The sequence below is a fragment of the Squalius cephalus genome, assembly GCF_949319135.1.
Source record: "Squalius cephalus genome assembly, chromosome: 1".
Taxonomy (NCBI): domain Eukaryota; kingdom Metazoa; phylum Chordata; class Actinopteri; order Cypriniformes; family Leuciscidae; genus Squalius; species Squalius cephalus.
This window is the reverse complement of record NC_137122.1, coordinates 67,201,925-67,223,182: the sequence shown is the minus strand read 5'-3', so window position 1 is coordinate 67,223,182 and position 21,258 is coordinate 67,201,925. Positions and strand designations below refer to the sequence as shown.

The 21,258-nt window shown below is 41.9% G+C and overlaps 1 protein-coding gene across 1 annotated transcript in view; it reads right to left on the bottom strand.

The window, feature by feature from the left end:
- The window catches only part of LOC307171873 (E3 ubiquitin-protein ligase rnf213-alpha-like), a 165,400-nt gene that overhangs the window by 46,808 nt on the left and 97,334 nt on the right, over nucleotides 1-21,258 (bottom strand). The window contains exons 33-42 of the mRNA XM_079893804.1: nucleotides 20,750-20,880; nucleotides 20,385-20,542; nucleotides 20,090-20,299; nucleotides 19,775-19,962; nucleotides 18,910-19,030; nucleotides 18,729-18,829; nucleotides 18,458-18,640; nucleotides 17,282-17,448; nucleotides 17,102-17,207; nucleotides 16,904-17,015 (exon numbers count right to left, since the gene is read on the bottom strand). Coding sequence (XP_079749930.1) covers nucleotides 16,904-17,015; nucleotides 17,102-17,207; nucleotides 17,282-17,448; nucleotides 18,458-18,640; nucleotides 18,729-18,829; nucleotides 18,910-19,030; nucleotides 19,775-19,962; nucleotides 20,090-20,299; nucleotides 20,385-20,542; nucleotides 20,750-20,880 — 1,477 coding nt within the window. The remainder of the gene's footprint in view (nucleotides 1-16,903; nucleotides 17,016-17,101; nucleotides 17,208-17,281; nucleotides 17,449-18,457; nucleotides 18,641-18,728; nucleotides 18,830-18,909; nucleotides 19,031-19,774; nucleotides 19,963-20,089; nucleotides 20,300-20,384; nucleotides 20,543-20,749; nucleotides 20,881-21,258) is intronic.

The window sequence follows — 21,258 nt, the reverse complement described above, 5'->3', positions numbered from 1 at the left end:
ACAGTTTTTTCTTTCGTGATTTGTGTGGATGACACGCAGCGCCAACAGTATTATCAGCTGTATGGTGTGTTTTTACCCTGAAATTTCGAGAAAGACCCGGCACGCGCAGTGAGGGAGACAAAATAAACTTACTCAAAAGAGATCCAGCGCGAGAGAGAGGCAAAGAAAAACACCTGTTCTTAATTTATGTTGCTTTGAACTATTTTCGTTTTGTACCGTTTTAATTTTTTAACTTAGCTGCAATTTCGTTGGCAATACACATGTAAAATGTCGCAAGAATAAGATTCTGTGTTTCTTATTTTGCATCGCAAAGGGAATAAACTCTAAACTCGATGCAACCCTGTTTTAAATAAATAAACTGTCCCGACACTTTATTTAAACCTTGAAATGTGCTCTTTTGGGAGTGTTCTTTTATTCTTTTTTGTGTGTGTGTGTGTGTGTGTGAAAGCAATAGCCTACTGTAGGCTATTGAAAGTCTTTTTCTGGTTTGTTCGATTTGTTTTGAAAAATGTCTTCCGTTGCTATTGCCGGGTATCACTGTCAGTCATCTCAATTTCGTGAATGATTCACAAAACAATAATTTAGCAGATTAAAGACGAGCTTCATCATCTTCATTTTCTGGTGCGATCGGCTGACAGTCTTCCTTCATAAGTTGTGTCGTCTGTGCAGCGGCTCAAATGGAATGCAGCAAATTTATGCTGTAACGTACAATTGATAATTAAACAAAACGCTTGACTTTAATAAACAGTTACAGTACCTACAATTTGTAACAACAATATGTATTTACACAAGTTGTTCCACTTCCACATGCAATATTAAATACTACAGTTACCAGTTTGGATATACAGTGAGGAAAATAAGTATTTGAACACCCTGCTATTTTGCAAGTTCTCCCACTTGGAAATCATGGAGGGGTCTGAAATTGTCATCGTAGGTGCATGTCCACTGTGAGAGACATAATCTAAAAAAAAAAATCCAGAAATCACAATATATGATTTTTTAACTATTTATTTGTATGATACAGCTGCAAATAAGTATTTGAACACCTGTCTATCAGCTAGAATTCTGACCCTCAAAGACCTGTTAATCTGCCTTTAAAATGTCCACCTCCACTCCATTTATTATCCTAAATTAGATGCACCTGTTTGAGGTTGTTAGCTGCATAAAGACACCTTTCCACCCTATACAATCAGTAAGAATCCAACTACTAACATGGCCAAGACCAAAGAGCTGTCCAAAGACACTAGAGACAAAATTGTACACCTCCACAAGGCTGGAAAGGGCTACGGGGAAATTGCCAAGCAGCTTGGTGAAAAAAGGTCCACTGTTGGAGCAATCATTAGAAAATGGAAGAAGCTAAACATGACTGTCAATCTCCCTCGGACTGGGGCTCCATGCAAGATCTCACCTCGTGGGGTCTCAATGATCCTAAGAAAGGTGAGAAATCAGCCCAGAACTACACGGGAGGAGCTGGTCAATGACCTGAAAAGAGCTGGGACCACCGTTTCCAAGGTTACTGTTGGTAATACAATAAGACGTCATGGTTTGAAATCATGCATGGCACGGAAGGTTCCCCTGCTTAAACCAGCACATGTCAAGGCCCGTCTTAAGTTTGCCAATTACCATTTGGATGATCCAGAGGAGTCATGGGAGAAAGTCATGTGGTCAGATGAGACCAAAATAGAACTTTTTGGTCATAATTCCACTAAACGTGTTTGGAGGAAGAAGAATGAGTACCATCCCAAGAACACCATCCCTACTGTGAAGCATGGGGGTGGTAGCATCATGCTTTGGGGGTGTGTTTCTGCACATGGGACAGGGCGACTGCACTGTATTAAGGAGAGGATGACCGGGGCCATGTATTGCGAGATTTTGGGGAACAACCTTCTTCCATCAGTTAGAGCATTGAAGATGGGTCGAGGCTGGGTCTTCCAACATGACAATGACCCGAAGCACACAGCCAGGATAACCAAGGAGTGGCTCTGTAAGAAGCATATCAAGGTTCTGGCGTGGCCTAGCCAGTCTCCAGACCTAAACCCAATAGAGAATCTTTGGAGGGAGCTCAAACTCCGTGTTTCTCAGCGACAGCCCAGAAACCTGACTGATCTAGAGAAGATCTGTGTGGAGGAGTGGGCCAAAATCCCTCCTGCAGTGTGTGCAAACCTGGTGAAAAACTACAGGAAACGTTTGACCTCTGTAATTGCAAACAAAGGCTACTGTACCAAATATTAACATTGATTTTCTCAGGTGTTCAAATACTTATTTGCAGCTGTATCATACAAATAAATAGTTAAAAAATCATACATTGTGATTTCTGGATTTTTTTTTTAGATTATGTCTCTCACAGTGGACATGCACCTACGATGACAATTTCAGACCCCTCCATGATTTCTAAGTGCGAGAACTTGCAAAATAGCAGGGTGTTCAAATACTTATTTTCCTCACTGTAAATGTATTAATTTCCAACCATGTCAGTATGTTAAAAGCAGATTTAATTTCACAGTGGCAGAGTTTTTCTATTTTTATTTTAGGCAGTCTAAAGGACCTTGTGCTGTTCTAGTGTTAACCCAGCTGCAGGTACACTGAAGTTTTACTTCAGAATCTGTTGCACTGTTGAGTGCAATGTGTATTAATAAACATTGTTTAGCTTTACTGCTTTTTTTTCTCTTTTTGCAGTCATATATACTTTATTTACTGAGAAGTGATCAAGGTTTAATACTTGTGCATTTCACCTATGCAATTGTTAAACTACTTTTAAGTGGACAGTTCCTGTGGAATTAACATGTAACATTTCACAATTTAAGTGGAAAGTTCCTATGAAACTATCATGTAACAACACTGATGGTACACAACAATTACCTTAACAATTACACAATATATTAAGTTGACTGTTCCTGAGGAGTTACCATGTAAGTACACTGTTGTTATAGTGTTACACAGAGGTTTAGGTTTTGCATATTACACAGTGAGTTGTGACCGTTTTACACTTTATAGTAAGTAGACAGTTCCTGAGGAGTTACAATGTAAGTACACTGGTATCAAAGGGTGAAACTTTTGTTGTAATTCAACATTATTCACACCAGTTATAAATACTTGGTATACACATAGGAATCATCATGTTCCCTTTCATGTCGGTCACTCCAACGTTCGTCGGATGGATCCGACAGAAATGGGATTTTCGCAGAGAGACCAATCTACTTCGAGAGAAACTAAATGAGCCAATGCACATTGGCATGCGATAATTGCGCCAGCTGCTTCTATCACGCAGTGCGGGCATATAATGAGCAGAAGGTGCAACTCATCTTTGCATTTCGCTTCGCTTTGCTTCTGTTCCAGCAGTCTTACTTCTAAAGAAGAGACAACTTTGAGTATTCTTTTTGGAAGAAGCTCCCACCTTCGTGTTGCGTGTCATGGCATGCTACAGCAGGATCACCTCAGAAGAAAAAACAAAAAAAAACAGCTGTTTTCACACATGGCGGTTCGGTTGAGTGCCTCAGCGGATTGCACGATTTCCCGCTGTTGGCTACGGACATCCCCCTGTGCGCTTCAGCACTAGAGAGGAAAAAATTCCATTCATTCATTGCTATATGCGCATGCGTCGCGTCTGAACGCGTTGTTGTCTTTGGAGCTCCATCGATTTGATTTATAATTCTTGATTTTACTCTTTAAACTTACTTATAACAAACATTTTCTACTTTTCCTCACTGAGAAGCACTACTGCTCAAACCTCATAGTTACAATGCGGACTGTTGAGCAGACGCGTCTCAAGCCTGTTAGTGATCCAACGCTGGATACTCTTATAGGTTACGTCCGTGGATCACGGCTGAACGCGTCTTCTCAACACTCACTTACAAACATTTTTCGCCTATCGTGCGTCCATAGGCGTAATTCTATGGGGGGACAGGGGGACACGTCCCCCCCAATATTCAAAGAAGGACAAGTTGTCCCCCCCAATATTTGATCATACTGTATGATTATGTGGGAGATATCGATGTGATTGCAAATACGTCTTTCTTTCGAGCTCCGAAAATATAAAATCCCGGCCGGTCCATTTCCCAAATTCATTCGACTGGCCTTACACTATACATTAACAAAAACTATTTCTCCTGAAATCCATGTCATGTTTTCCCTATACCTTAAGTAGCTCGTGCACCGTCAGTGAGTTAGGAAAAACCAAACAGAAGAAGAGTTAGGAGCGCGAAATCTGACAGACATTTGGCCATACCTGTCAACACTCCCGTTTTTCCCGGGTTTCTCCCGTTTTTTAGCCCTATCTCCCGGACCCCTCCCGGTTTGTTATTTCTCCCGGGAAACTCCCATAATTTGCATGGCCCAAACTGAGTTAAGCCTCTGTTTAGGCTATTAAGGAAATATAATTTTGGCAAAAGAAGAACTTTTATTTTAAATAAATGTTCATTTTAAATCAGCCTACTTCAGTGTGATATGTTACCATATCATCATGCTTAACACTGAGAATCTGAATAATTGTAATGTGATGATCAGCTGCAGATATCTAAATCAGAGAATATCATAGGTTCGGGCGGTTTGCGGGTGGATTATTTATTTTTAACAGTGGATTCGGGTGACTCAAAGTGCACCAGATTAATGAATTTACCTTTAAAATGTACAAAATTTTCTTCCGGGGGAGCATGCCCCCGGACCCCCCTAGAAGTACCAAGTACACTTTAACAGCATGACTGTTGTATGCTGGTAAGTGTTCGGACTCTGACTTTTCTTTTATTTTGATTAAAAAAATGTGTGCATGCGCCAACACATAAAGTCCCACAGCTGTCCCCCCCAATGTGTGATTGACAATTCCGCCCTTGCGTGCGTCTACTCTACACCCGTACCACTAAAAAGACGGATTATATCTAAGACTTCAGTCATAAATTAGTATTAATATTGTTAGCATTAGGGATGTCCCGATCAGGTTTTTTTGCCCTCGAGTCCGAGTCCGAGTCATTTGATTTTGAGTATCTGCCGATACCGAGTCCCGATCCGATACTTAATACATAAAAAAAGAATAAAGAAGAGCGAAAAAACAGATCCAGGATGTTCCTTATTTTTTATTTAATTCACCTTATTTTAACATTCAACAACTCTGTTAACAAACAGAGCACTTCTGTGAGGTAGCTTGAACAATCAAGTAATAAATTCTTCACTTTTGGACTTTAGTGCAACAGTAAATATAAAAAAAGTCTAATATATAAACAAATAGCACCTCAACTTAAAATACCCGGCAGGCATGTGAACAAATAAAAAATAAAAGTGCTACAGTGTTTGCAAAGCCAGTAATGTGCTTTTAGGAACTGCACTCCTAACTCTTACACCGGTTTCACACTGCACTGTTAGCAGAGCATGCAGCGCGTATTTTTTTTCGCCGCCCATGTTACCAGATTAAACCAGGCTTTAGAGCATTCACACCGCGCGCCGCAGTGCGTTGTAGAGCAGAACAGCAGTGCCGCGATCGTTTCGGCGCCGAGTCTATTTTTGCTGCGCCGCTTTTGCTGAATTAAAGTGACAATACTTTGATCATGGCCAAAATACACCGCAGTTTTATCCAAAAAGTGCATTGATGATATCTATTGTGTTTTAAACAGTCAATCAAATGACCAACAGCAATTTAAAAAGAAAACAAATGTCCAAAAACAAACTTGTTGCCATAACAATAAAATTAAAGATGAAACAAAAGTTATATAAATGAAATTATTAATAAAATAAGCTTCTTGACAAGTCTTTTCTCTTAAATGTATTTGAAAACGAAAAAAAGCAATGCCAACTTATCCATTATGGAGTACTCTGTCTGTGGCCTACACAACCCGCGGTTCAGCCGCGCGTGACAAACGCTGCCAGTGTGAAAGCAAAACGCACGTGTCCTGCTCCTGCTCACCATACACTGCTCCTGCGCTGCTTACTAACGCGTGCAGTGTGAAACCGGTGTAACTCTGTGCAACCGCATAAATATTGATGTGTTAAAAAATAATGAGAATATATATATATCCGAGTCCTGATCGGGAGGTAACGTCCGATTCCGATCGAGTCTGAAAACACGTGATCGGGCACGATTTCCGATCATGTGATCGGATCGGGACATCCCTAGTTAGCATCCCCGGAAGTTCTGAAGAAAGACTTCAGGAATCTGATCGATACGGTACGCAGCACATCGCCTGATATAACGATCATTGTGTTAGGACCGCTTCCCACGTACCGTCTAGGACATGAAAAGTTTAGTAGATTATTCGCGCTAAATGAATGGTTAACGTCATGGTGCAATGAGCAGAAACTGCTCTTTGTAAATAATTGGAATCTGTTTTGGGAGCGTCCTAGGCTTTTCCGTGCTGATGGCTTACACCCAAGCAGATTCGGAGCGGATCTTCTGTCGGATAACATCTCCAAAATGTTAAATCCCTTTTGACTAGTAACCAAAAGCCCAAATCATAGTCTCTGCTGCACCAAATTAACTGATATAAATACTAGTGTAGAACATTGCATAGAAATTGTGTCTATTCCTCGTTTAGTGCGTTCAAATCATAAATCTACTGCAGGATCTAGGAAAAATCTAATTGTTATTAAAACAGAAAATGTTGCTATTAGTAAACAAAAACAATTTCTAAAGCTAGGTCTTTTAAACATTAGATCACTCACACCTAAGGCAATTATTGTAAATGAAATAGTCACAGATAATAGCATCGATGTACTTTGCCTTACTGAAACCTGGCTTAAACCAAATGATTATTTCGGTCTAAATGAGTCTACTCCATCAGGATACTCCTATAAACATGAGCCCCGTCTGATTGGTCGTGGTGGTGGTGTTGCAACAATCTATAGAGATATTCTTAGTGTTACTCAGAAAACGGGTTATAAGTTTATTTCATTTGAAGTACTTGTACTAAATGTTACGCTCTTAGATGCTAAAAAAACATCCTTATTATCTTTAGCCTTGGCTACCGTATACAGACCGCCAGGGCCTTACGCTGATTTTCTAAAAGAATTTGCAGATTTTCTCTCAGACCTATTGGTCAATGTCGATAAAGCATTAATTGTTGGAGATTTTAACATACACGTAGATAATCAAAATGATGCGTTAGGGGCTGCGTTTATAGATTTATTAAACTCCTTTGGGGTTAAGCAAAACGTTACCGGACCAACTCATCGTTTTAATCATACACTCGATTTAATTATATCACATGGAACCGATCCAACCGATATAGATATCATTCCACAAAGTGATGATGTCACTGACCATTACATGGTAACTTGCATATTACGTACCCCTGTAATATATCATGCTGCGCCGCGTTATCGATTAGGCAGAACAATCCTTCCATCCACCATAGATAATTTTTCAAATTGCTTATCGGATCTGTCTCAGATGCTCAGTGAACCCAAACAAACAGATGAACTAGAGGAACTAACCAGCACTATGAGCACCATTCTCTCTGGAACACTGGATATTGTTGCACCTATTAGACTAAAAAAGGTCAGAGAGAAAATTAAAGCACCATGGTACAACAATACTACGCGTGTTCTAAAGAGAGAAACCCGTAATTTAGAGCGTAAATGGAAACAAACTAATTTAGAGGTTTTTAGAATCGCTTGGAAAGACAGTACGTCACGTTATAAAAAGGCCCTAAAAGTAGCCAGGGCTGAGCACCTCCGCAATCTAATAGAAAATAACCAAAACAATCCTAGGTTTTTATTTAACACCATGGCTAGACTAACAAATAAACAAGCGTCACCTGAACAAAATATTCCGTTACAGTTTAGTAGTAATGATTTCATGAATTTTTTCACTGAGAAAATAGAAAACATCAGAATCACAATTGTAAACGTTCAATCCTCAATCGCGCCTTATAACTCAGCCTCGATTATCACCCCGCAAGAACAATTACAGTGCTTTACAACTGTAGAACAAATAGAGTTAAATAAACTTATCACTTCCTCTAAAACAACAACATGTTTATTAGATCCCATACCAACTAAACTACTGAAAGAAGTGTTACCTGTAGTGGAAGAGCCTCTCCTCAATATTATTAACTCGTCTTTATCTTTAGGTCATGTTCCAAGAACATTTAAACTGGCGGTTATAAAACCACTCATTAAGAAACCACAATTAGACCCAAATAACCTAGCAAATTATAGACCCATTTCAAATCTTCCTTTTATGTCTAAAATACTAGAAAAAGTGGTGTCTGCCCAACTAGTCTCTTTCTTACAAGAAAATGACATCTATGAAAAGTTTCAGTCTGGATTCAGGCCGCATCATAGCACTGAAACTGCGCTCGTTAAAATCACAAATGATTTACTCTTAGCTTCTGACCAAGGCTGTATCTCAATACTAGTTTTACTTGATCTTAGTGCTGCGTTCGATACTATAGATCACACAATACTCTTAGATCGACTACAAAATTATACTGGTGTTCAAGGACAAGCATTAAGCTGGTTCAGATCATACCTATCTGACCGATACCATTTTGTCTATTTAAATGGAGAAAAATCGATCATAACTCCAGTAAACTATGGAGTGCCGCAAGGATCTGTGTTAGGCCCTCTATTATTCTCAATATATATGCTGCCACTTGGAAATATTATAAGGAAACATGGAATTAGTTTCCATTGTTATGCTGATGACACTCAAATATATATTTCATCACGGCCGGATGAAAACGCTAAATTATCCAAATTGACAGAGTGTGTTAAAGATATAAAAGATTGGATGACGCGCAATTTTCTTTTATTAAATCCTGACAAGACAGAGGTAATACTTATCGGTTCAAAAAACCGCCCACAAAACCTCTCACAATACAACTTTAACATAGTAGGATGTCCTGTTACTTTATCCTCTACAGTAAAAGACCTGGGTGTTATACTTGACTGCAACCTGTCTTTTGAAAATCATATTTCATGTTACAAAAACAGCCTTTTTCCACCTTAGAAACATTGCTAAGCTACGTAATATGCTATCTGTTTCTGATGCAGAAAAGTTAGTTCATGCGTTCATGACCTCGAGACTAGATTACTGTAATGCTTTATTAGCTGGTTGTCCTGCATCCTCAATAAACAAGCTACAGTTAGTCCAAAATGCCGCCGCTAGAGTTCTTACTAGATCAAGAAAATTTGACCATATAACACCAATTCTATCATCACTACATTGGTTACCTATAAAGTTCCGTATTAATTACAAGGTATTGCTACTGACTTATAAAGCCCTAAACGGCTTAGCTCCAGTTTATTTAACGGATCTTCTATCGCCCTATAATCCATTGCGCTCTTTAAGATCACTAAATTCGAGGCTTTTGGTCATACCTAGGATATCCAGATCATCCAAAGGAGGGAGATCATTTTCACATTTAGCTCCAAAACTCTGGAATAGCCTTCCTGATACTGTTCGTTGCTCAGACTCGCTCTCCCAGTTTAAAACTAGATTAAAGACGCATCTCTTCAGCCAGGCATTTATATAATATTTTTAATCTTACAGTTAAATCCGGTCTCTAGTTCATAAACGCCAGAGGAGAACTGGCCCCCGACTGAGCCTGGGTTCTCCCAAGGTTTTTTTTTCTCCATTAGGTCACCTGATGGAGTTTTTCGGTTCCTTGCCACTGTTGCCTTTGGCTTGCTCAGTTGGGGATACTTAATTTAATCAATCAATCAACAATACTATTGATCAGCATTACCAAACGTGGACGTTTTACACTAGAAACAAACACTGATGTACTATTTTATTTAATACTGTGAAGCTGCTTTGATACAATCTGCATTGTGAAAAGCGCTATATAAATAAAGTTGACTTGACTTGACTTGACTAGAGAGAGCACATTTTCCTAACAGAGCTTACACGAGTGTGACATTCCACTCGTGTGTTTCTGGATGCGTTCGTTCCCTGTTCTCATGTGACGGCCACGATCACTGTCTCACATGCCTCGGTTTAAGCATGCTGTAACTGCATTCGTGGGTGATTCATGTTCTCTCAGGAGAACATGACCACATCGGCACGTTGTTCATCTTCCCTTTCTCGCAAAGGCTTGAGCGTTCAACGTGCCGTGTGCCATCAAGCTGCCGGTGTGCGGGTTGTCACGGCCAATCACCGCGTCGTGTGGCACTCTAGATGCGCGGTTGAGACTCGAGTGCCTCACACGAGGTGGAGTCCCTTTGCCTATTCCCCAGTCTAGTTCCTCTTCTGGTGGCCAAAAGAAAAGGGCTACTTCGGCTAATAGCACTGGTGATCTGAGGATTACAGTGAGCATTCCCCGACGAGACTACCTCCTCGGGCCCCTTACTCCTCTAGCGCATCGCAAGCATGTTGAGACTGTGTTCGTGGGTGGTTCATGTACTCTCAGGAGAACATGGCCACGTCAGTGTATTGTTCGTCATGCCTTTCTCGTAAGGGCATGAGCGTTCAGTGTACCGTGTGCCGTCGAGTTTGACGTCCACGTTCACGGTCTCGCATACCTGGCAGTTTACCGATGGGACTGCTAGTCCTTCTCATGGGGGACCTAGCGTTTAATTCAGGGCTCCAGTTGAGGACCACTGCATCTGAGAGAGGGCTGTTATGCTGAGCTTCCCATTAGAGTGGTGTGTACTCATGCTGAGTCAGATTCAGACATGACAGTCATGCTTTCCCAGGCTGCTCTAGGGGTAGTAACTAAAACTGAAACGCGTAAATCGCCTTGCCCGCATCCGTGCTGTTTTCCTGTATGTGCGTGATGAACTTTGGCAGTATGGAAGCATATTGGCACCAATATGGCAAGCCAAACATGCCTAAATCTGCAGAAAAAGTTTTTTCTCTCTCACTACCCTCGGTGGTGGGGTGGCAGTGCTACGCGCAGGCCGCCTCTACCCTGCAGCATGTGATGGCCACCCTGAAACTATCTTAGGCCAAAACCCTCATAATGCAGGAGGGTACACTGTTAGACCTTACCAGGTTTTTTTTACAGTAAAATACTGGCAACACTGTTGTCACCACTTTACACCACTGCATCCCATGCTTTACACCACTGCATCCCACGCTTTACACCACTGCATCACCCCACGCTTTACACCACTGCACCCCATGCTTTATACCACTGCATCCCACGCTCTACACCACTGCATCCCACGCTCTACACCACTGCATCCTACTCTTTACACCACTGCATCCCACGCTTTACACCACTGCATCCCACACTTTACACCACTGCATCCCACGCTTTACACCACTGCATCCCACGCTTTACACCAATGCACCCCACGCTTTACACCACTGCATCCCACGCTTTACACCACTGCATCCCACGCTTTACACCACTGCATCCCATGCTTTACACCACTGTATCCCATCCTTTACACCAATGCACCCCACGCTTTACACCACTGCATCCCACGCTTTAAACCACTGCATCCCACGCTTTACACCAATGCACCCCACGCTTTACACCACTGCATCCCACGCTTTACACCACTGCATCCCACGCTTTACACCACTGTATCACCCCATGCTTTACACCACTGCATCACCCCATGCTTTACACCACTGCCAGTGATGCGCGGGTTGATCCAAAATGAGTCATCCAAAAATATTTTTAATGATATTCGGGTCGCGGTCGGTCAGGTCGTTTGAAATAAAGATAACAATTAAACCTTTGTAATTTATATAGTACTAGACACAATTTTCTATGAAATACATAGGCCTACACTTTATTGGCTGAATAACTGGCGCGAAGATGACACACAAGCTCAGTCTGCAGGTAGAGATGGAGGCGGCAAGAGAAAAGGTGAAGACTGGGGAGAGACGCACACTTCGATTAGACTAACACATACAGCATCTTAATTGTTAAGAAAATGAAACGAAATAAATGAATAAATCAAGCCTTTATTACATAACACTATGCTATATCATACAGCATTCAGAAAAAGAACAGTTTGCGCTCCTAACTACGTTCACACCGCCGCCGACTTGAGCTGCAAAGAAGCTCTGGCCGCTTGTCAAAAAGTACGGGGAAGCTTGTTGACGCTTTGGCCGAGCAGCATTCTATGTTCGATTATGGGAGAAGAGAAGTGTCACACCATGAAATGTAAACAGAAAAAACAAGCAAATACATTGACATTAGAAACCTTTTATAATGACAGCATTTTTATTACCATTTTGGTCACATTTGGTCAGGAAAAAAAGAATACTTAGCTATTATTATTATTATTATTAATAGTGAGTGCGCGCGCGCGGCCGGGGCTCGCTCTCTCTCTCCCTGCTCGTTCTTATATATGCCCTGTCAAGCGCGCCCTGTTAAACTGACAGGACTTAAAAACACATGCAAATGATAAACGTCCACTCTATGATGGTTAAACTGTGCAATTAATCCGATAATGATAGGAAACCCAGCAGCGGCCACATCCTCCCCGCACCCTAGTTCCTACGTCTATGGCCCAATGACGCTACGATGAGCATTTAATACTTTTAAAAAATGCGGGTCAGGAAGCAGGTCAGGTACAATATTTTCTTCTCTTTTTTTTGCGATCCGAGTTGCGGGCGGGTTAGTTGAAAACGTCGGTCGGGTGCGGGTTGTTTATACATTGACCCGCGCATCACTGACCACTGCTTTACACCACTGCACCCCACGCTTTACACCACTGCATCCCACGCTTTACACCACCGCATCCCATGCTTTACACCACTGCACCCCACGCTTTACACCACCGCATCCCACTCTTTACACCACTGCACCCCACGCTTTACACCACTGCATCCCACGCTTTACACCACCGCATCCCATGCTTTACACCACTGCACCCCACGCTTTACACCACCGCATCCCACTCTTTACACCACTGCACCCCACGCTTTACACCACTGCATCCCACGCTTTACACCACTGCATCCCACGCTTTACACCACTGCATCCCACTCTTTACACCACTGCATCCCACGCTTTACACCACTGCATCCCATGCTTTACACCACTGCACCCCACGCTTTACACCACCGCATCCCACTCTTTACACCACTGCACCCCACGCTTTACACCACTGCATACCACGCTTTACACCACTGCATCCCACGCTTTACACCACTGCATCCCATGCTTTACACCACTGCATCCCATGCTTTACACCACCGCATCCCATGCTTTACACCACTGCATCCCACGCTTTACACCACTGCATCCCACGTTTTACAACATTGCATCCCATGTTTTACTCCACCGCATCCCACGCTTTACACCACTGCATCCCATGCTTTACACCACTGCACCCCACGCTTTACACCACCGCATCCCACGCTTTACAACACTGCACCCCACGTGTTACACCACCGCATCCCACGCTTTACAACACTGCATCCCACTCTTTACACCACTGCTTTACACCACTGCATCCCATGCTTTACACCACTACACCCCACGCTTTACATCACCGCATCCCACGCTTTACAACACTGCACCCCACGCTTTACACCACTGCATCCCCTGCTTTACACCACTGCATCCCATGCTTTACACCACTGCATCCTACGATTTGACACAACTGCATCCTACATCCTACTCTTTATACACCACTGCTTTACACCACTGCATCCCATGCTTTACACCACTGCATCCCACGCTTTACACCACTGCACCCCACGCTTTACACCACTGCATCCCACGCTTTACACCACTGCATCCCATGCTTTACAACACTGCACCCCACGCTTTACACCACTGCATCCCCTGCTTTACACCACTGCATCCCCTGCTTTACACCACTGCTTTACACCACTGCATCCCATGCTTTACACCACTGCATCCCCTGCTTTACACCACTGCATCCCCTGCTTTACACCACTGCATCCCCTGCTTTACACCACTGCTTTACACCACTGCATACCATGCTTTACACCACTGCATCCCCTGCTTTACACCACTGCTTTACACCACTGCACCCCACCCTTTACACCACTGCACCCCACGCTTTACACCACTGCATCCCACGCTTTACACCACTGCATCCCACGCTTTACACCACTGCATCCCATGCTTTACACCACTGCATCCCATGCTTTACACCACTGCATCCCACGCTTTACACCACTGCATCCCATGCTTTACACCACTGCATCCTACGATTTGACACAACTGCATCCTACATCCTACTCTTTATACACCACTGCTTTACACCACTGCACCCCACGCTTTACACCACTGCATCCCCCGCTTTACACCACTGCACCCCACGCTTTACACCACTGCATCCCATGCTTTACACCACTGCATCACATGCTTTACACCACTGCATCCTACGATTTGACACAACTGCATCCTACATCCTACTCTTTATACACCACTGCTTTACACCACTGCATCCCATGCTTTACACCACTGCATCCCACGCTTTACACCACTGCATCCCATGCTTTACACCACTGCATCCCATGCTTTACACCACTGCATCCCACGCTTTACACCACTGCACCCCACGCTTTACACCACTGTATCCCACCCTTTACACCACTGCATCCCATGCTTTACACCACTGCTTTACACCACTGCATCCCATGCTTTACACCACTGCATCCCATGCTTTACACCACCGCATCCCACGCTTTACACCACCACATCCCACGCTTTACACCACTGCATCCCACGCTTTACACCACCGCATCCCACGCTTTACACCACTGCATCCAACGCTTTACACCACTGCATCCCACTCTTTACACCACTGCATCCCACTCTTTATACCACTGCATCCCACGCTTTACACCACTGCATCCCACGTTTTACACCACTGCATCCCACTCTTTACACCACTGCATCCCACGCTTTACACCACTGCATCCCACACTTTACATCACTGCATCCCACTGTTTACACCAATGCATCCTACGATTTACACCACTGCATCCCACGCTTTACACCATTGCATCCCACTCTTTACACCACTGCATCCTACGATTTACACCACTGCATCCCATGCTTTACACCACTGCATCCCACGCTTTACAACATTGCATCCCACGCCTTACACCACCGCATCCCATGCTTTACAACATTGCATCCCACGCCTTACACCACTGCACTTCAGCACTTCAGAAGGATTGAAGGAACTTTCCCCAATTGTGAAAATGCACTCAGGATCCTATTGACCATCCCAGTAATGGTGGCATCAGGAAAGCACTTTTTTTAGAATCTGAAACCAATTCAAATTTGAGCACCTCTTAGTCACAGGACAGACTATGAGGACTCTTCCTTGACAAGGATTAGGACCTCTTTAAGTGTAATGACACATCTTAAAAATGATCTAAAATCTGAAAAAAATATAGCCTATAAAAAACCTGAATTTATCAATTGCAACATACTGTCAGTCATACTTAAAGTCATACAAGTTCGTAGAGAGCTTTATTCAGTCCATTTTAAATTCTAATTTTGGCAGCCTCTAAAATGGGTCAAAACAATTTTTGCAAAATTGTCTACAAAATGAAAAACAAATGAGAGCACACAGTTTATCTCTCGGATGCGTGTGAAAGTTGCGTCTGTTAATATAGTGGTTTATTTTTGTTTCCACAAAGGCAGATGACCTTGCATATCAAGTTTGCACAGGGCCTTGCACAAAATTTATACAATCAAAAATACTTCATAATCGTAAACTACTAAAACCAAACTGTAAACAAGAATGTAAAATTTCCTGACGAAAATGAGAGTGGTGCTTGTAGTGGCAAAACTCAACTGTCAGTTGCTAGGGTGTTCTGAGTAGTTGCTAGGGAGTTGCTATACAGTTTCTAGAGTGTTCTAGGCTGTTACTAGGGTATTGCTAGGCGGTTTGTAGTTGTCACAGATGGTCAACTATGGAGTTTTTATAGACTTCTTAACATGTTATTAACATGTTTTAACACTTAGTTAGTCGTTATTAGCATGTAGATATTCACTGCTAGCATGTGTAGCAGGTTGGAAGTCTTGTTTGCTTGCATGAGTCAAAAGATCCAACCCCCATCTCTATACAATGTTCTGATGCAGAGATATAGGTCTTGCTAAAAGGTTGTTAGGGTACTCAGTTTGGTCGCTAGGGAGTGGCTTGGCAGCTGCCAGTGATGATACACTGCTCGTCAGTATGAATGATATAAACCAACCTCAGTGCCTCTATGGCAGGGGTGCCCAATCCTGCTCCTGCTGATCGACTGTCCTGTACAGTTCATCTCCAATCCTAATCAAACACACCTGCCTTTAATTTTCAAGTGATCCTGAAGATGTTAATTGTGTTTGATTAGGGTTGGAGATGAACTGTGCAGGACAGTCGATCGGCAGGAGCAGGATTGGGCACTCCTGCTCTATGAGATTCAGATTTGAAGATATCCCACTTTGGATTTGGGTTGCTAGGGTGCTCTAAATGGTTGCTAGGGCGTGGCTAGACAGTTAACAGGGTTAAACCAATAGACTGCATGTCTGCTCAAATCAAAAGAGCCAAACTCACGTATCTCTATGATGCTCTGATTCATTTATATCCCTCTCATCTATTTTTCAATGGAAGTCTGTGTGGTGGCTGCTAGGGTGCTGTAACTGGTTGCTAGGGTGTGGCTATGAATATTTTAGGTCATAATAACTTATTGGCTGCTTTGATAAGATGAGTCAAATGAGTGTGTGTGTGTGAGAGAGAGAGAGAGAGAGAGAGAGAGAGAAAGGGCTGTGTGTGTGTGTGTGTGTGTGTGTGTGTGTGTGTGTGTGTGTGTGTGTGTGTGTGTGTGTGTGTGTGTGTGTGTGTGTGTTTGTTTGTTTGTTTGTTTGTGTGTGTGTGTGTGTGTGTGTGTGTGTGTGTGTGTGTAAACGGCAGTTGGAATTCAAAAACATGAAGATTCTGAATGACAACTCATTCATGGGTCTATGACAAAGAGTAGTAAATACTACTACTACTACTTTGTCACTAAATATGGGAAGTGAACGTGAGTTGATATACACACCTCCAAACAGTTTATGTACAAGGAATAAAGCTCAGTTTTATCAGTCTCCTCGATGTTGCTTTGATCAACTTCTGTCAGATGCTGCTGAAGATAGTACTTCACATCATCAAAGCTGAAAGAGGATTAGACAACAAAACTATTATATCCATAACTGTGTAAGAAGAGTGTGCTGTGAGCTGTTGGAAGCCCTGCACTCACCTGTACTTTAGGAGGAGTTTCAGCACGACTGAACGCACCACTGGATTTTTATCCACAGACTCATCGAAGGGAGAAAGAGCCTTGGTCAGGAACCTGCGGTCTTGCCCTGAGAGCATGAGGAACAGCGTTCTGATCATTTATTCCTCCACACATACACACACACATTACTACCAGACGTACCTCTGATCTGAGGGAACGAGCAGGCGTCGACCATCAGAAGAGATAGCAGGTGGATTATGATGTCTCCGCTGGGAGGAGTGTTGTCCTTGAAGCACACGCTGGACACCACATCAATGAAGAACGCATTACATCGCATTCTGAACAATGCGTTTTGATTGATGAGACCCCTAATGACCAAAACAAGCACACAATCTTTTAGACTGACAGAGAGAGATACAGGCAAACAGAAATATAAAGCACAACCTTACAAAAAATAAGTATAATTCAGTTAATTTGATTAAGTATACTTAGATAAAGTTCAAGTATGTGTTTAAGTTTACTAAGTATACTAATATCAACGTACTAGTAGTATACTTGTAAGTGTACTGTTTAAATACTACTTGGGACTAAATTAGTCCACTTTTTAGAGTATAATAATATACTTTTAAGTATACTTTAAGATTACCAGTAGTACTTCAAGTACACAACAAGTTTACAACTAAGTTTTTCGTTTGTACTGCAACTATACTACAAATGAACTTATAGGTATAGCCTACTAATAGTTTACTAGTCAAATACTTGTAGCACATTTTTTTAGTTTATGAAAGTACACTTTGAAGTACAGGCTACACTCAGTAAACGACTAGTTTAGTAGTTTATACTGCAAGTATACTTTTAAGTTTTCTTTAAGTGAACATAACATCATACTTTTTTGTACACTACTGTGTTACTAATTTATATATTTTTTTGCACTTGAAATATACCATTAACTGTACTTTAACGCTTTAAATTAAAAAAATAATAATTTTAATAAAAAAAGGCAACATTTTAAACAAAAAGCTGAGAAAATCGCATTTTTGTCAAAGACTACGTATGGATCGGATTCAGAACGATGATCAAAACATAGATGGAGTAAATGGAGTCCATCAACACCCCTAAAGCTTCACAGTCCTGGGTCGACATTTCATTCAGTAACATTAGGCAGTTTTGATTTATATATGCTGTTTAATGTTTGATGATCGCGTTATTTCACATTTGCATAAGCAAACTTCTCTCACTTGTTTCTGCTTCTTCTTCACCTGTGTTTTCATCAGGAGATTCTGTACTCTTTCAGAAGATATGTATTGGGTGTAATAGCGCCCCACTTGAATAAACTTGTCTGGGCAACTATTCAGCCCAGACAATTAGTAAATTTACCGTATTGTCTCAGAGGCCTTGAGCTCAAATTCATCAGGCACTTCTTGTACACACAGAGGGCAGTACATCTGACCGGGCATCAGCCACTGCTTGATGCAGCTCAGGCAATAGATGTGTTCACACGGCAGACTCAGAGGGTCCCGAGGGTCTCCAATGCACACTGGACAAAGTTGAATGCCAAACCTGGGGACAAATCACCACAATCCTATAATAGTAGCCGCTCACTAAACCCTTTGACAGAAAAAAAAGAAAAACTAATAACAAATCATACCTAAAAATGCTCTGAGATGCTTCATCTTTGCAAGCTTTGAGTACGTTGATCACTGTCTCAAATGGCTGCTTCTTTTTGAGGTCTGAGTCCTGCTCTAGGACCTTTAGCAAAGAGATGAGTATGAATAAGCAGAAATTAAATTAAGAAATTATTTTCAAGGAAGGACGAAAAGATGACTCACTTGTGCTAGGCGTCGAGTGTGTTCCAGAACCAGTGGCCCGAGATTCAAATGCACATCCCCGACACCCAGCAGCATGTGCTCCACAAACAAGGCCAGAGAGTAAATACGACGCCAGCCATGTCTAAATTAAAGAATAATGATATCAATTAAATGCAATCTAATGGTGTGTGCACACCAAAGCGAATTTAATTATTTGCACGAATATATTACAAACAAAGTCAATGCAAACTCATAAATGACAAGAATTTGGTGACGTGGCTGCCTCGAATATATTTCGATAATCTTCGCCTCGCATCTTCTGCGCAAGTTGAAAAATGTCAACTCCAGCATGTAATTTGCATGACGCGTTGTTGTATTGTCGAACAAGCCAATAAGTGAACAGCTTATTGACAAGTCTGTGCACTGGGCAACTGTCATCCTCAAGTCGCGCTGGAAGCGGCTGTCATCCAGGCGAAGTTCCTGGAGTAGACAGTGAAATTCACTGAGGAACAGGAACCACAACAGGAACAGAGCAGCAATAGTAATTATCTCCAACATGGTTGATGATGGAAAAAATGGCAGAAAGAAATGTTGTTGTTGTTGATGTGCGTGAAGACACTCCTAATCATGCAATGTTTTTATTTGTGCGAGTGGAATCTGGGTTTGGAATCAAAAACATTGAGAACCACTTATCTACAGTGTCTAAAGTGGTACAGAGCCAGCAATTCCAACACAAACAGACTGAAGAATAGCTTCTTTCCCAGAGCTGTTGGTGCTATCATATAGGAATGTAGCACAACATAAAAAAATACAACATGTTACTTGTAAATAACATATCATCACACTGATGATAGGACAATATATTTTATAGCTAATAATAACTCACTGGATGTAGGTGACCATCTGTTTGCTTTTCTCCCCGTAGTGGCGTATGCTCTCCTCACAGCAGACCAGCTCAATCGGCACCTGGAGCTTTTTCACACGCCTGAGCCAGGCCAGACTTTCAGCATCTCCATCTAGAGTCTGGGGCTCCAGGTATTCAATACAGGCCAGAGCGGCGTTCGCATCTAACACCTGAGAAACAGAAAGAAGTTCAGAGGGAAGTAACCAAAGTAAAACATGCACACAATCAATCCCTGTAACATTTTCTTGTTAACTTTGCAAGAAAATATGCAAAGAGAAGAAAGTTGCAAAAACTTACCAATTCTGTTCCCTCTCTGGCACATATGTTATCTTGGAGCATCTGAGCTATCTGAGGCTGTATACTGATCATCCGGTAGAGGTTCTGTATTCGGATCTTGAAGTGATGGTAGGCAGCATGAACCCACGGCAGAGAAATGACTTCACCCTCATGTTTTTCCTGACTACTTCTAAGCTCATTTACACCACAAGTAAGGGCTCCACATAAGAGCTAAAAACAGATATATAACCATATCAACACATAAACAAGTATATGTGCTTGGACATGCAGATGATGTATTGAAATGGGCTCTCACCTTGAGATCCACCTCTGATGTTACCTTTATGGTCATGGAGATGAAATCCTGGAGATACCTGTGGAAAAACTCCATCTGCATCTCTTTGGATGCTTCAGAGATGTACCTGCCCAAGGTTATCTTCCAAAAAAACTCTTCAAATTGTTCTATAGTGTGTCCTGTTGAAGAAATGCATGGAGATTTATTGTTTATGTTTTCCCTAGAACAGTAAAAAAATAAAAAGAAAGAAAAGAAAAGAAAAGAAAAAACAACTGTAAAAAGAAAAAGAAAAAGATACGAGAGAACTAACCACACTGATTTGAGCATGACTGCTATAAAAACAAACACGAGAAAAAACAGCAAGGAAACCAGTTAAGTAAATATACCTTCACGCTGCAAAGCATGTTCCCAGAGTTCCTCTAGATAATCTTTAATTCTCCAGCTGAAAGGCATGCTGCAACCCACATTGCTTTCAACTGCAATGTAATTCTGAACCAAGATTGTCTTCTTTCCTGAGCTGTTAAAGACAGAATGTTTTTTTTTTAGTTAAAAGGACTGCTTTAAAGCCAAGAAATTTACAATGCACATGTACGCATTTTCAGTGTGTGGTCCTGTTTTGAATTTTCTTGCTTCCCATTTGATCAGACAAGTTACCTTGAGTTGCTGTTAATGCTAATGCTAATTCTCATTTAGGTAGGTAGCTGACTTTAATAACTTGCTCAGAAGGATTCTGTTTTAACTATTGCTCTAAAATGACAGCAGTTGACCTGATAGAAAAAAAAAAAAAAACTGTCTAGCACTGCAGAGAATGCAATGCATATTTGCCTGGCATTGTGAACTGCTGTAGGACACATTGTGGAGCAAAATAAAATCAAGCTTGTGTAGCTAGAAGCAT